Source organism: Callospermophilus lateralis, chromosome 2 (assembly GCF_048772815.1).
Source record: "Callospermophilus lateralis isolate mCalLat2 chromosome 2, mCalLat2.hap1, whole genome shotgun sequence".
Lineage (NCBI taxonomy): Eukaryota > Metazoa > Chordata > Mammalia > Rodentia > Sciuridae > Callospermophilus > Callospermophilus lateralis.
Window position 1 is genome coordinate 54,559,055 of NC_135306.1, and position 17,383 is coordinate 54,576,437.

General features: G+C 35.3%; 1 protein-coding gene across 5 annotated transcripts in view; it reads left to right on the forward strand.

Moving 5' to 3' along the window:
* Positions 1 to 17,383, forward strand: part of Nfib (nuclear factor I B) — a 223,995-nt gene that overhangs the window by 119,031 nt on the left and 87,581 nt on the right. For all 5 annotated transcript variants that reach the window (XM_076845962.2, XM_076845963.2, XM_076845965.2 and 2 more), the window contains exon 3: positions 8,798 to 8,851. In XM_076845962.2, coding sequence (XP_076702077.1) covers positions 8,798 to 8,851 — 54 coding nt within the window. The remainder of the gene's footprint in view (positions 1 to 8,797; positions 8,852 to 17,383) is intronic.

A 17,383-nucleotide genomic window follows, 5' to 3' on the forward strand; every position in this document is an offset into this window, starting at 1 on the left:
GTGTGTGGGACAAAACAAAGCAGCTACATGGGTCAGTGTGCTAAATGGTGTTAAAATAGCTGTTGAGGACTTTGGAGGTAAAACAGCATTTATTTTTCCATTCTTTCTTCTTAAGAGAAGCATTAGGACTAATAGGATCATAAACATTGCCTTTCATTTATGTTGAAATTCTGCATTGATTTTTCAGTTTCCTCCCATAATTATGTTTTTGAATCTGATGACATTCTGGTTTTCATTTCAAGATTCCTGTCTCACCAACTTTTGCTTTGCACTACATACATTGCTATAAAATGCAGGTTTCTTGGTTTCCAAGGGTCGGGGCAAAGTATATTACATAGTTATAGTTGAAATTCAAAATGTCTCCCAGATGGAAAAGACAGAACAATCATCTCATCTTTTCCTACTGGATCTGGCCAGGTTTTGGAAAGGACTTCATTATTTTCATGTGGCAAACTGCATTGGCAAATCATTCCTTAAAGTACGCAGTGGCGTGTTCATCTAATATTATGAGATATGGGCAGCATTTATGAAAGATTATAAATCTTACAACTCTCTTCAGAAACTTAAAATACAGCTGGAAATGTTTTGCTTCCAACAAACATGCAATCTTTATAAAATTGGAAAAGAAATGTTTTGAATAAATAATGTTTTAGTTTATTTCTCTCTAGTGTGAGAACTATTTTTTTTAGTCAAAATCATGCCATAAAACTCCTCCCTCCCCTACTTTAACACCCTTGCCTCTGTATTTATATTATGCTGGTGCATTTAATTTTTTTTAAGTATGCCAGATTGCTTTGCCTTGTTTTTAAAGATAGAAAACTGGATTTGCTCCCAGGGACTCTTTCCCTAACTAGGCCAGTTTAAAAGCTAAACATGAATTGAGTCAGTTAATTAATTTAAATGAGATTACAAATCAAAAACATATTATGCAATCTTGATTTAATTACCACATTTTATTTACTTAATTGAAAACACACTGTAGAAAGTTAGCAATCTTGACAATGACCAGCGTGGTGTCTTTGTATTCTATAGGTTAAAAGCGATGCAAGCAAGAAGTGTAGGTGATCCTGATTTTGACCTTTGGTTCACTCAATCCCTGGATCAGTAAATGGTCATTGACTTAGTCTTAGGGCAGGAAGCTCAGATTTGACCATCCTAGACTTCATTTGTTGGTCTTGGTGCTAGTTGATGAAGTACTGCAACTCTCTGCTCTTGGATGTCAGCAGGGTGACACTTTTCCTCAGGTGTATTCCTGTTTGCTCTGGTCAGTAGTCCCCTGTTGTGGGCATAATTGGCTCTCATATCCATTTGACATTTTTTTCCCTTAAATTTCAGTAGTCTTTTTAAAAATTTTTTATTTTTTAATTAATTCCCTGTGGGCAAATTTCAGTCTTGAGCCCAAACAAATCCTTATTTTAATCCTTGGGATATGAAATTTGGAATCTAATCTTCCTGTAAAGCAAAAGTGACTCTTTAAAGAAAGTTTAATAAGGGAACTAGTGGAATATATATGGATAAGGAATAGGATATATTACATATTGACTCTTTTGTTCTATATTTTCCTTTGGTTAATGAAATTGCTTTATCTGTAAGGATTCTCAACAGAGTAAGTTATTTTAAAACTGAGTTTTGCTAAATCATATATTTAAAAGTCATTGTTAACCAATAGAAAGGGTAACTGAAGGTACAAGCCTTCAGACATGAAGTAAAATAGATTGAAAGGCATCATTCAAAATATGTGGAAAGCCATATTTCCCAAATATTATTTTGGTTCTGCCAAGAGTATTTAAAGAAGTTTGATTTCTCTTCTTGCTCACAATTGAGCTTAAGGGAGGGGATACAAATGCAGCAAAAACATGTCAAGGACTCCATTAGCAAGTAATAAAGTTCATGCTTCCCACATATAGATTGTTAACCAAGTTTTGCAATGACATGAACTCCCAATAAGAGACAAGAGTAGAGAGAAGCAGGAGGGAGACAGGGAGATAAGGGGAAAGAATCAGTGAGCATTTCCCACACACTTAATGAAAGACAAGAGGGCACTTACCTGGTTTTCCCATGTATCTTTGTGTTATTTTAATAAACATTTAAAATAAATACTGTAAAACTATAATTTTGTGTCACCCCAGTTGATAAACCAGCTCTCCATTAAAACTGAAATAGTGTTGTCACTGTATTGGAAAGAAAAAAACATGGCAAATTATGTAATAGTAATTGTGATTATATAAAGCTCACTCACTAGAAATCCCAGGGAAATCAGTCCTGACACTCAGGGAACTGCCAAGAGCAAGACACAGTGCTGTGGGGAGGAGGGTGGGGGGTGAAGGAGGAAGACCTGCCCAAGGAGAAGCATTCTCTCCCCATCTTTAAACAGTACATGTTTTTGTCTTTTCTGTTTCCATAGTATAAAGTGCGTGCATTTGTATCCCATCCTTCAAGTTTTTGCTTTTTATATCTTGACTTTTCTTTCTTAAGTGATTCTTTTTGGCATGCTATGTATTGAATTTGCACAAATATACAATTCTAGTATGTTAGCAATTAATAATGTTTTAGAGAGAAAGAAGCAGACTGTTCTAACCCTTAAAAAAAATCTCCTGGTATTCTTTAGTTGACAATGGGCTATTTCTTCACCTGCTTAAGGCAAAGGAATATGACAAAGGGCTCTTTATGACATGATGACTAATTTTAGTTCTAGCAAGAGGCTATCTGTAGGTTAACAGGTTACCGGTTGGGTTTCATTTACTCTTCTGATATCCCTTGATATAAAAGCTATATTGTTCTAGAATCATATAATTTTAGAGTTAGAAGGGACTTGACAATTTGCCTTGTTCAGTCCCTTCTTTGCACCCAAATAATTGTAAATTAAAATCGTGTTTCTCAAATTTGGTTTTCCTGTTGGTACTCAAGTCATGGTGTCAGAGAATAAAATGAGCCCCTGTGATAAGTTTCACTCAGGAATAGAAAAGTAGTCTATATAATGTAGGTCATTAAAACTTCTTGGCTGCCTCTGTGCAAATTGGGGACCTTCTTCCTGATACCCCAGTAAACACCTCCTTACTCTGCAGGAGAGCAAAAATTGATCCCTGATGCAGAATAGTTTATCTCATACCCTCACTCCAATTTCATTCTTCATTTCTTTTTTTCTTTTTCTTTTTTTTTTTTTTCATTATTTAAATATTCATTGGGAAGAAGGGAAGCAGTACCAGCCCTTACATTAGCCCGGAACACTCAGGCCTGGGAAGCGCGCATCTGTTCCTTTTCCTTACCACAAAAGGTTTATCTGTATGACTTCTAATGTTGTTTTTGTGCTGAGTGGCATACCTAGTCTTTCTTCTTTGTGCATATATCTGTAGTTTACAGACCAGTTGTTTTTATTTGGCTTTACCAAATGTGCCAAGGCATTATCCCCAAACTTAAGGCTAAAAGACTAAATAGCGCAGCATCTCTGCCATTATGGAGTTCAGAAGCCAAAAAAGGGATGACCTTCATATGAAGACTTAAGGGAGGGGAAAAAAAAGCAGTTAGAGGCATTCTGTGCAAGACCCTGAGGCATGAGTGCTGGTACACTCAAGGGTTCTGAAGGCAAAAGTGTGACTCAGGGGTTGGTGGGGCCAGATCAAGTTACCTTTAGTGACACATTAAAAAAACTGGAGTTCTTTCTGTGGGTGTTTGGAATCCATGTGAGGTGGTTTTTTTTTTTCTTTTTCTTTTTTCTTTTTTTTTTTAAAGCAGGGATTTAGCCTAATCAGTTTGGGGTTTTATAAACATTGCCTTGGTAGCAGAGTGAAATATGTACTAGGTTGGGAGATCATGTTATTTTTCAAGACCTCACTTCTAGGGTGACTTCCATCTGATATCTTTTATGATGTATTCTTGCCCACCCTTACCAAGAAGAGTCAATTTTTTCTTCTGGATATATACTCCTTTGTATCACAGTGTTTTTGTTTTTTTCAATTTAAATTACTTGTTAACTTATAAACAAATAATAAATTATACATATTTATGGGGCACCATGTGATATCTCAATATAGATATATCTTTTATAATGTTTTAATCAGGTTGACTTTCTCAAACATGTATCATTTCTTTCTGTTGAAAACATTCAAAACAGTTTCTTCTAGCTTTCTGACATATATAGAACACTATTGATGTCTATAATAATCCTATTGAGCAATAGCATACCAGGGCTTCCTACTCCTATCTTACCATAACCTAGTACCCACTGATCTACCTTTCCCTAGGATTTTCTAATTTGTACATTCCTATCTCATTGGGTCATTTTTAAACTTCTAGAAGGCATATGATCTATATTATTTTGTAAAACAATACTTCAAAAGACCATTATTATAAACCAAAGGAAAATTATAAGCACAATGGAAAAAAGGAGTGTGTGTCACACAGTACTAAGCATTTGGATATAGACAGTGCTCCATAAATCTCATGATTTCTCTTTTAATTGATATCTACATTGATGAAATATTTTCCAATTTTGATGATCTACTCACCTCAGAGAGTTGCATTTTATTCACACCATAAAGTTAGTGTTTAGTAACATTTTATACACCATTACTTATACACCATTATCTTATATTTATTATATTATCTTTTTTGACTTCTGCCAGGCTAATTGGAAAACATTAGGATTTTCTTTGTTTAGCAGAGAGAATCTAAGCTACATTTGAGTTAGAATCAGCCTCTCTAAAACACATCAAGTTGTGTATAGAGTTCAATGACAATAATTATAATTAATTTTCTGCTTAGGTAGAGAGAATAGCTAAAAGTTTTTTTTTTTTTTTTTTTTTCCCCCAATTCTGAAACAGGTTTAGAATGCACTGGTAAAGGGAGGGAAGGTGAAGTTCCCAGGAACTGCAGGATCATTTGGCTTTGGGTCATTTCAAGATTTCATCATGACCACTCAAACAGCAGTGTGTCTGAGCAGGTGGCTCAGAGAGGGGAAATGCATATGACCCTGGCCATTTAGGTCATTTTGGTATCCCAGGGTTTTCCATAAAACTGATTCATTAGGAAAGCCTAAGCACTCCTTGGGTAAAGCTAAGACATTAGAATAGCCATAAAAGATTGACTGCTTTTTAAAAAGGACTGAAGAAAAGTTATAAGAGTTTTCAGGGGTGTGAACAGTTCCAGATTCTTGGAGAATCTTTAACCTGGCAGAGGGAGGAGTTGATTGAATTTTAGAACTCTCTTCATACATTGTCTTCTTTTCCTAAAAGAATAACTTCATGTTTAAATTCACACTTGTAAACAATAAAGAGAACAGAGTGCTGTGGTGTGCACTTTTGGTGCCTGCTACTCAGGAGGTTGAGGCAGGAGGGTCACTTGAGCCCAAAAGTTGGTGGCCACATGGTGAATCCCATCTCCAAAAGAAAGACAGAGAGAGAGAGAAAGAAACAGAGAAGCAGGGGTGGGAAGCATGGGCCTAACCCTCTTACATAGCAATCCCAGGCGGGCAAACATGTCTCCATGTTCAGTAGATCCACTAACAGACGTTTTTAGATGCTACCACTGGACTGGACACAAAATATTTGTATATCTTTTCTCTTCTTCTTCCTGAGAGTTAGTCCATTAAAAATTCTAATCCTTCTTTAAAATGTGGCTTCATGTTTAATAGTGTCTTTCATTTGTTGATTATGTAGGACTGGTGTGGACCAGGGTTTGATGCATGATATGTCGTGATCTTTGCAGTGATCTGAAGTAGGCAGTAGGATTGCAGTTTTCAAGATCAGAATGCAAGGCTCCAAGAGATCGGAGATCTTTGTAATTCTGTACAGAGTCACACAACTATGAGGAACAGAGCCAGGATTCACTCCAGCATGCTAGACGCACCCATGAACACGCGCGCGCGCGCGCGCGCGAGCGTGCGCGCGCACACACACACACACACACACACGGTGGGGAAACTTGAGCAAAGTGGTGGAAGTGGTTAAATAAAACCTTTGAGTATAGAGTAATTTGACCTAGGTGGTGAATTGGAGGGTTTTAGATGTGGTCTGAATAATTCCTTCTCTGAAGTCAACCACAATAACAGTTCATTTTGGTTTCTCTGCCAACTGCGACTCCCTGGTTACTTCCTTTTCCAGCAGTTGGAATTAAGTGACCAATATAAGGTGACATAAGAGCTAACAGTAGATTTTAAATAATTTCAGAATTTACTGTCTGAAAATTAAGTGTTCTGTATTTACTTGCATAGGGGTTCTCTTCTGTGTTTTGGGGACACAATATATGCTATTTGGCTTCATGAGAGGCACAGGCTTTGGAGTATGAAAGAGAACCTGTCATTGCGCTTTAGTAAACACCAGATCATTTTAGAAAGTGGAATTGTTACAGAAAGCAATGTGTGACTCAAATTTAGGGTCCACTCAGTTTTCTCTCAAATACTTGTGGATCTTTTTCTCCCTTCCCTTCCCTTTCTTTGTAAGTCTATTTGTTCAATTGAATTTGGCCTGCAGTTGGAAATGGGAACACAAAGTAATTTAAAGAAAAAAAAAATCCCAAATAGGATGTTGTGGTAATAGGGGATGCCGTTGTGTTAACTGAATACTTTCTTAGGAATGGAAGAGACTTTCATTCTTTATTCTACTGGACCCAAACTTTAGCCACAGATAGTGGGAAAGTTATATGGTGCCACTTTGTCATTGATACAGCTGAACATAATAAAGCTCATGTACTCAACTCCTGAATTAAGACAGCTGTTGCAGCTTGCCTAAGATAACAATTTTAACGTACCTTATGTTGTGTCATATCTAGTTATGCATATCTAGACTTTCATAAATGTGAGGTAGCTGTAGAGAGAAAAATTAACAGTTGAGGGTCTGGTCAGTGGGTATGCAGTGCATTGCTAAGAACTCGTCTCCATGTTAGAATCACTTGAAAAATTGAATTGTAATGTAGTATAAATGCTGAAAGGAATCCATCAGAGGAAATCAGGGCAAAAATAGTCAAGATTGTAGCAAAATAGTATAGGTTGTTATTTTCATGTAATGATTGTACTCTGAGCCTGGAAGATGTCTAATATTTAAAGGAAAGGTTGCTCTCTGGAGCTCAATTCCAGAAAAATTAATAGAAGAATTCATGGGAGATGAGAGGTGAGATTTTTCAAGAGCACCAGTCTGAAGGAGACTGTAGTCAGAGCATGGAATGCAAGAGTGGTTCTTTTCAATTCTTTATTTCCATACTTCCATTTCCTGAAATCAGGAACTAGTTGGAGGACAATGTGGAAATCACTAAATATGTTTGCTAAGATTTCACAAAATCTGTTTTGGATGGGAAAAGCTAAAAGACAAGGAAATGGGATGAAGGGTAAAATTCTGCTTCCAGGCTTAAATCTAAGCTACCAGGTATGTAGCAATGGGCTGAAGTAAATAACCAAGTTTGATACTGGGGAAGGAACCAGCAGGATGTTCTTGCATTAATAGTAGAAGTAGCAGTTGCAGTGTGTTAATCACTTACCTGGAGGAACAGAGTAACCCTGATTAAAGGAAAAACAAAACAAACAAACAAACAAAAAAACCCAGCATCTGACATTTCAGCTTAACCAAGATGAAATACCTTTCTTGGCTTAAGTATAATGACAAGGTTTCAGGGAAGACACTTGTTACTATATGGAAGTCAATGACAGAGCAGTCTTCTGTGCCCCACCTATCATATTTTGGTGAAATGTACTATCTAATTCGAGATTGCCTTTCCTAGGCAAGCAAGGAAGGCTGCTGAGTTTGAGCCATCTATTCTTCTGTTACTGAACTACAAGCCTAGTACACTCACAGCCACGAATAGCATACTGAGAAAGACACAAAAGAAGTAGGCAGAATCTTTGCCTCTGCTTAGGAGCATGCAATTTGGTAGGGGAGACGAAAGTTAAATACTAGAACCAATGAAAGAAGATTACAAAGCAACCTGCAAGTAAGGTATAATAACACAGGGCAAATGCTACAGATAAATGCTCTAGGGACACAGAGGCAAAAGGGTGAGCAAAACACTTCAGTGTGAGATCAGCCAGGGAAGGCATGCTGTCTAACAGTTGTATATCCTCCAGGTTCCTTTCTGTAGCATCCATGAGGGATAATGTGGAATAGTGAATTCAGATAAACTACATCGATCTCTTCCTCCTTATCTGAAAAATCTGTCCATCTATCACAGATGGAAATTAAATTGATCCAATAATTTGCTCTCCACAAAGGCATGTTGGTTTCTACCTAGTAATTTATGCTTTTCCTGGTGTTTGCAAATTGATTGCTATTATGGGATGTAGACAACTCTGGGCCTAGTTCCAGTAGGTTGGGGGATTATTGGAGTGGATATGTGTACATGCGTGTGAAATCCTGGAAAAGCAGGCTCTCATTTCTGTGTATTTTACTCTTTGAATAAAAACATATTTTTGGGTTTTAAAAAGCATGTTTAATTATACTCAGATTGCATTTTTAAGGGAATGTATCTGCTTTATTTCATATTTCCACTGACTGACCTTGATATTTGCCTAACCTTCAAAACATCTTTAGTTGCTTTGTAGCCAGATCTTTTGTTTCAGAAACGCCTTGCTCTATCCCAAGAATATTATGGATTAATACTTGATTTTTTTTCTTTTGATGTAGAAATATGCGTAGACATTCATCTGGTTAGATGAATAAAATATTGCTATCAAAAGGCTTGGGAAAGGATACTTTATTTAAACACTCAGTTTCATTGTTGTACCTTTTTTTTTTTTTTTTTAAGTCCTTCTGAGGATTGTGAAATTCTTTCAAAACACATTAAAAAGAAAACATTTTCTGTGATTTCTTTACAGATTCTGGACAATCAGGAAGTCCAAGCCACAATGATCCTGCCAAGAATCCTCCAGGTAAATATGTGTTCCAGGACGTTTGCAATCTGACATTGTTGGAGAACAAAGGTACCACTGTATAGATAAACACCCCATAATTGGTCAGCTGCCTATTTTATTCTGGCAGGCAGGTATGATTGGGACAAGATGTGATTGTGTTTAAGCCCTTTGCAATGGCAAATACTTCTATATTGGCGTCATGAGTATTTACCTAATCACCAATGTTTTAATTTTTGTTCGTATTTCTTTAAAAGTGAACGTGTGTATATTTTAGTTGTGTACCTTTTAGGTACTAAAAATCATTACTGTTTGAAAAGCCAAAAAACCTTTTAATCTTTTTTTTTTTTTTTAATACTCAGGAGAAAAAGTAAAATTTTCTCTACGCTTATTATATTCATCAGTTTTCATTACTTTATTGGTGGTGGTGGTTGGTTATGTTTTCACCAAAAGATTTTTGCAAGGATTTTTATTCCATAAGGTTTTTATTTGGTTCCTAGAATCAGGAAATAATGAAAGTAGGATTTTTTCCTTTAGTACAAGGTATGCCAAATACCCTCTATTTTCAGAAGCTGTTCCAGATCTGAAAATGGGTTTTTATAACTTGACCATCTTCATGGTTTTTGTTGCTCTAAAATCGGAATATATAGCATTTGCTTTTCATTTATAGGCAGTGTTTTTTCTCCTGAGAAAATAATATAAAACTAGTGCAGTGAAGGATTTCTGTTTTTTTTTTTTTTTCACTATTTTAAGAATTTTAATCACACCTATAACTTTTGGTAAAAAAAAAAATGCTTTAAGAATAAACTAATGAAAACAAAACAAAACACAAGACAATGGAAAGCAGTCTACACACCTGCCTCCCACCTCCTCAGATAATCTCATCTATCACTTCTCTCAAAAATAAGCCACAAAGATTACAGAAAATCATAAATGTAAGTTTGTTTCCTCAGGCAGACTTAGTTTTAATCCTTCATTATTTGATTTTCCACGTCACAATACTTGGCTAATATGAAGTTCAAATATCTAAAGAATCCCAAAATTGCACGAAAACGTATTAGATCAGTATTCTCTTAAAATGATATTAGAAAGATACTGCAAATGGATATACAAGTAAAAATATAAAGTCGAAAAAAAATTATTTTTTTTCTGAGTCTTGCTTCTATTTTGTTCTTTATTTTCACTTGAAAGGCATTTTTTTTTTGTTCCAAGTAAAAGTTAACTTACTATTTTAGACGAAATCATAATGTATATCAAGAGTGGTATGTAGTTCAAAGACAAAAATTCTAATTAAATACATATTTAAAAGGTATATTAAGTTGATATTTCTTTATCCAAAAATTGGCTATTAAGAGCAAAACATAACAAAAAACTGAAAAATTCTAAATGTAAATACCAGTTAAATTTATTTTGTTTTTTGTGTAAATGGAAGATTATTCAATTATTTTTTTCCAAAAAGGCAAATTGTTTATATTGTTAGAAATGTTCCAAAGTTGAGAAAATTTTATTAACTTAAAATGTCCCTTAATTTTTCAAAGATTTCTCTTTTTAGTTGACTTTTTTTTTTTTTTTTTTTTTTTGAGTGAAAGTGAATTGTATCTAAATATTTTTCAAAAGCCTCCTTACTCATCTTACAAAGAATGAGAGGGAAATAGCTTTGGTAGAAAAAGAGTTGATAAGTATTATAAGCCAGACCAAACAAAGGATATGTTCTTTGCATTTGAATGGCAGCTTGATTGAAATTAATAAAGCAGTTATTGTTGAAATGCATTTTGAACATGTACAGAAGGAATTATGTGCACCTAAAAATGTTCTCTACTTGAGCTGGATGAATAACCTTTGTATAGTTACGCAATGACAAAATTTAGTTTTTCAATCTTTGTCCAGAAGCTTGGTTAAATTTTTCCTTTGCTGTATTCAATGTAGATCTCTTAATTTTTCCGTTTTTATGCAATATGGCAAACAGAAATAATTAAGGTACAACACCTCTGATTTTTTTCCCATGTTGAATTTTCCTCAGAAATAAAACTTTTGAAAACTATATTATGCAACTATCAAATACACATACAACCAAAATTAAATAGAACATAATTAGAATTTTCTTTGATCATTCAGAAGCATTCCATCATTTTGACATGCTTTGAGTATCATTAGATTGTGAACTTAACCTAGAGCTTATTAAGGAAATTTCAATGAAAACAAGTTTGTTTTGTAGTACCTAGAAATAAATCAAGCCACTAGGAATATAGATTATTTTTATTTTCTAATTTCAAGTAGAAAAAAAATTAGAGCTTATTAAGGTTTTTGTTTTGTAGTCAGTTGGGATTAAATTATTAGTATTTAAAGCTCCTTTCATACATATAAGCGTCTTAGGTGTTTTGGAGCATAATTTATCTTTAGGAGGCTCTTTTTCATCTTCTAATTTGGCTGAAATGTGAAATCTCCAAAGTTGAGATTCAGTGTCTTGAGAAGGCACAATCCATTTATGGGGAAAATTTAATCCACTGCATAAGCAATGAAATAGACAAATCACTTTGCTGCTTTCAGTGTTATAGCAAAGAGAAGTTAGCCTCTGAAAAACATCACCTTGATTACCCACACTTTCTTATCCCTGGTAGATTTCTGCTGGGAGATGTGCAGCCCATGGAAATTGCTGCCATCTATTCCTGTGTTTATTTCCCAACAGCTTGGGAAGAGAGAGCAAAAATCCAAGTCCTTCTGGAGATATGGGCTCTTTGAAATCTGTTCCTGACTATTGACATGAAGGTGGAATCCCATTCAGTCATCCTATGAGTGCAAATGCTTGCAGCTGTATACCCACACATAGCCCTGCTCCCCTTTGGCTTTTCTTCAGCAGCAGACCTGGCTGTCTGACTTGCAGGCTCATTCCTTGCTGAGAACTTCTGAAGGGTGACCCTGAAGTTCTTCGTATTGTAGTTTGAATCTCTGTCGATAGAACTTCAGTCTTTTTTTATATTTTTTTTAGTTGTTGCTGGACATAATGTCTTTATTTTTATTTATTTATTTTTATGTGGTGCTGAGGATAGAACCCAGGGCCTCATGCATGCAAGGCAAGCAAGTGTTCTACCACTGGGCTACAACCCCAGCCCAATAGACCTTTAGTTTTAACTTGTGTTTTCTCAATTGGAATTAGTATTTTCGTGCAAGCAAATAAAATCAATACATTTTGGGGAGGTGAAATATTGATATTTGTTATTTTAAAATCATTTAAGTAGTATTTTTGGTATTTGTTATTTATAAAACAAGTAAATACTCTTTATGGTATTTCATTAAACCATCTATGACTTAATGCTTCGTTTTTATTCTTTGTTAGATGGCAGGCATGGGCACCATTATCTTTTTAGAGCCAAAGTACTCTAGAAGTCTGATGGCACCCAAGGACATGGAATAGTTATTTTGCTCAAAAGCACTAGGCCACTTCATCTTTTTAATGATGCACTTCTCCCTGTGCTTATAACAGAGCCAGAAATTATATGTCTGAATTCATTTACTTATTTTTTAATATTAAGCTAATCCTTCCTAAACAATAAAACTACAAGAGTACTCTCCCAACTATCATGGACAAGGGTAAACTCTTAACTTTGGAACATGGACTCAGATGTAATTTTATTTTCAGTAATTCAAACTCCACCGCTACATTTAGGAAATGTGTGATTGATTGGGTTGTAATCTTTTAAAATTAGCTCTGACTTGCTTTATTATTTTGTGTTTCAACATTCCTTGGGCTGTGATCTTCTAGATTTCCCAAACTGGATAATTTGCTTAATGCTGAAATGGTTGGTATAGAGGTTGTATTTTTTGCCTAAGTCAGTTCCAAGATGAAACTAGAAAGGCCATAGTTTTGTGGGGAACTCTCTCTTGATTGGTAATATAGTAAAGAAATGTTGAATCCTAAAGCAGTTTTTGAAAATTTTATGATGTAAATTTTTGAAGTACTTCAAGTTTCATTAACAAGAATTTCCTACCTGGGATGACATGGATTTAATATATTACTTTTCCTTTTTGTAGGGTACATGTGCTTTCTGTGTGTTGGCATTTGCATGTAGTTTGGTAAAATTTCTGAGTGCCATTAGGGCCACAAATTGAGTGTATCTAAAATATACTCTCTGGAACAAGGACAGGACTAAGTAAATAACGGAACAAATTAAACAAGATGAATCCTATTAACTATAACAATATTTTTGTCTTGAACTTAACAAATTTTTTAAATCATAAAAATTTTGAACTCAGTCTCTCCCCATCTTTATTTTATAGATACTGAAATTGAAGCCTACAGAAGGGCATCATGAAACTCATAAAAAATCAACTAAATAATTATTAAGGAAACAGCTCAGGCAGGCATGGTGGTGAATGCCTGTAATCCCAGTGAGAGGGGAGTCTGAGACTGAGGCAGGAGGGTCCTAAATTCAAGATCAGCTTAAGCAACTTAACAAGACTCTCATTCAAAATCCAAAAATAAATAAATAAATAGAACTGGGAATGTGGCTCAGTGGTAAAGTGCCCCTGGGTCAATCCCAAGTTAAAGAGAGAGAGAGAGAGAGAGAGAGAGAGAGAGAGAGAGAGAGAACGAACACTAGCTTAGCATCTCAGTAGTAGCTGTCATCTATTGGTATCACTAGGACCCATATTTCCTAATTTTTCATTTTATGTTTTCAAATCTTAGAACTTTAATTGTTACTGAAATAATACAACATTTTTCTTAGCTATTTGCATACAAAGGCAGATAAATTTGTGTAATCCCTCATATAGCATGTTTTATCTTAGAATATTGTGTTTCAAGTTTTAAGAAAAAAGGAGGTTTACACTAGTTTTCAAGAATCATATCCAATTAACTTCTTAATGAGTTCATGTCTATTTCTTTTCATGTCCTCATTTATTATATCTATCAGAATCAAGTTTTTTTTTTTTTTAAATGGGAGAAAATGTACTATTTAATGATACTGAGAAGTAATTTTAAACTTTGGCACTAGACAATACACAACAAACTATAAACAGGCTTTCTATTCATAAAAAGTGTAAATAGAAAGACATTGAAAGGATTGGTAAACAGCGGTTAAGACTTGACTTTGTAAGTAAAGCTTTTAAGTAATTTAAGAATGAAGTCTGTGCCAATCAAAAAATCAAAGGGCTTTTTCTTAATAGATTTCGTTGCAGAAACATTTTTCTTCTTTATCTTTTTACTTGTTTGGAGACATCACATTCAATGAAATCCTTAAGTGTTCAAATTTAGGATAGGATTCCCAAGATAGGAGGAGATGATGCGGGAGGGTTTTATTCACAAATTAGTCTTAAAAAGCCAGGATGGTACATAATAGCCCTCAGCTACTTATTTTTTGCAGGGTAAGTTCTGAGTGCTTATATATAACCCATTCTTCAAAGATTAGTCTGTATAGCAGATGGCATCATGTCTAGCCTCTACTGTAGATCTACCCTAATTACTTATAATATTTAATTTGAAGAAAAAGCCCCCCCCAAACTTAGATATAACCTGTAAGGTCCTGAGAGATTTCCCTCTATTTCTTAAATCACCTATTCTACCAGACAACAAATTAATATTAATTGCCTCCTGGTTACTGAGTTCAGAATTAGAATGAAATATTGCATTCCAGGCAATGAGCATATGGATTGAGTCAACTCAAAATTAGGAGCAGAAATAGACATTTGCCTTGGGAAGCTGGGAATATACACCATCTCATACCACGAACCATAAACAACTCAGAAAGAGCTGTCCATAGGTAAATTTTTCATTTAGTAGATATTTGCTGAGCATCTGTTACATTCATGACATTAGATTAGATGTTGTGAAAGATCTTTTTCAAAGTGAGTTACATGTGAACCTCACTCTTCCCAAGCTTTTTTGTCTGTAAACACATGCACTACTATATTTATATGAAGGAGATAAATATTACTTAGTGCTGCTATTCAAATGTCATGGGAGTTCATAGTCATGAAACTTGTTTCCCACCTTTGGAGGGAGTGTGGTAGAATAGGAAGAGTATGAACTTTGGAACTCCATTTTCCCCTGAACCACGGCCCCATCTTTTACAGTGGCCATGAGGAGAATGAGCAAGTTAGCCAACTTCTCCAAAATTCAGTGCAATCCATCATATCCACTCGAGCTGTGAGGAGCAAAGAGGGGCGTATATCTGGAAAATTGCAGGTGTTTGATAAAAGTGAAGTTTTTTATCTCACTTTTTTTTTCCAGATGGGTTGATCAAAAAGGCTTCCTGTAGAAGGTATCATTTCATGTGGAACCAAATGTGTTGAGTTTTTATACTGCACTTTCTAAAGACTTAAGATGGCATAGTAAAGTTACAGGGCAAGATAAGGTGATAGGCTAGATTTGAGGAGGTTAGTCTAGAACAGTTAGAGATTTTGAAAAGGTGGCAAAAGCAAACAATAAACTCACAGGTGTTTTCAAGCTCATGATGGAGTAGAATTGTAATTTTTAGATAGTAAATTTTGTTGCATTTCTTTAGGCATCAAGGAATAGTAGAATGACTTTTTGTTACATAGCTTTTGATATTGACATGAGAAAGAGTACAAATGCATCTTTATAGGATACTTTCCCCGGGCATTTAACTATCTGTAGACCCTTGCATTAGCATTGTATAAATATTGTTTCCACTTGCCTCTCCATGGTGGGCCTACTTTCTAAAACGACCAACTTTTCTGTCCCCATTGAAACTTCGGTCTGTACTTTACTCTTCTTAGTGCCTCCACTTACCTCTTTTTCTGTTGATAACCTTATTCAAACAAACTCCTTCAACCAGTGTCTCATCTCTCTTCCTTTCATGAAATGGCATGAAACACTGAAATTTCAACTTGATTTCTCCTGCTGCTGGGCTTCTAAGTCCCCATTGAATGATTCTCTTTAAATTCACATTATACATGGAGTCCAGTGACTCCTTCCATTGTGTTCTGGCTTCTGTATTCTTGAGTATTTATTGATTTAGTTGACCATATTCTGTTTAAAACTTACCCCTTGCTTTTGAAAATGGTACCTCCCCTGTTAATCCAGAAATCTTTGGGGTTTTTTAGTTGCTTCTGATGACTTCTTTCTTTTTCTTAACCAGATTCTTCTTTAATCCTCTATGTTTCTTCAGTACCTCCTGTGATTTTTAAAAGTATATATATGTATTTTCCCCCAAATGAATATCTTTGGAACAGATCTGTCTCCTAATGTGTTGAACCTGTGTTCCCAACTACTTTTCAGGCGTGTTTTCTTAGTTGTCTTACGGGTAACTCACATTTAACATTTCCAAAGTTAAATTTATTTATTTTTCTCTCAGACTTGGCTTTCTTTCCTTGGAGCCACCAGAATCTACCCAAATACCTTCCATTAGACTGGCTCATGGTTGCGTTCTCAGGAGCCTCTTTCTTCCTGTTTCTTCACTTTGAACACTTTGAAAGTTCTCTTGAATCCATCCCACCTCTCAAAAACCAAAGTGTTCTGTGTATCTGTTGGATAGCCCTGTGTAGGACTAGATGTTGCTGCTTCTATTATGTTTACTGCTTATATTGTAAATCTTTGTTTACACATGTCACCTCCCGCAGATAATTTTAGATGACTAAATTACTACTATAATCAATATCATTTTTTATATGAAGTATTCTCAGAAACATTGTTTAAGGAAATATCAGATGTAAGTGCTTATAGATTGCCAGTTCAACTTCCTCACTTATAAAAACAAGGCAAAGGGGTTAAGTGACTTGTGCAAGATCCTAATTAGTTATCAGAAAATGTAGGTTAAAATGAACTTTTGCATAGGTAAAAAGTCATGTCAGTAATTCTAATACATGATTAGTACTCTTCCCCTTGCTCTGCTTCCCCAACCTGGACAAATAATATAATTCTTTGTAGAACATTGCCTCTTGATAAAATGAGAAATTTTGACTTGTTTTTGCATGGAACATGTTTAAAGCCCCCACTGCTCTGAAGAGAAACCTTTGTGTTGAGATGTTCCAGAGGACCAAGTCTGCGTCTCCAGAGAGACCAGTGTGGGTGGCATACTCGAGTCCCTGGGGGTGGACACAGTGTCTACAGCTACCAGGAAAAGGGGCAGCAGACAGCAACAAAGGAGATGATGGAGGCGAATCATAAGTGACCTGTGCCTCAGTGGGGATGAGCTTGGAGAATGATAAATTGAGGGTTTCCGAGGATGTGGGTTAGATCACTGGTGAAGAAGCGTTCCTCCATTTCATTATTGCAGTTGCTGAAGCTCAGCAGCCCCAATCTTCCCTCTCTGCTATATTTTCTCAAGTGTCAAGTTCTCTGCATTTGTATAGATTAGGGAATGACTTGATATAGTACTTGGTTATAGTACAATTTGAATACAGTAAAACAAACTGTCCTTTCACAGTGCTATGATGGAAGGACTAACTAGTTCATGAGCCAGAGTTAGTTATTCAAGGTTTTGCTTTTCTTAAATTTATAACTGCATTTTAAAGTTTTGTGGTATCTGAAGTGATGTCACAATGTAACATGGAGTTCAAATTTAAAATAAAAAAATTTTTTTCAGTACTGGGAAT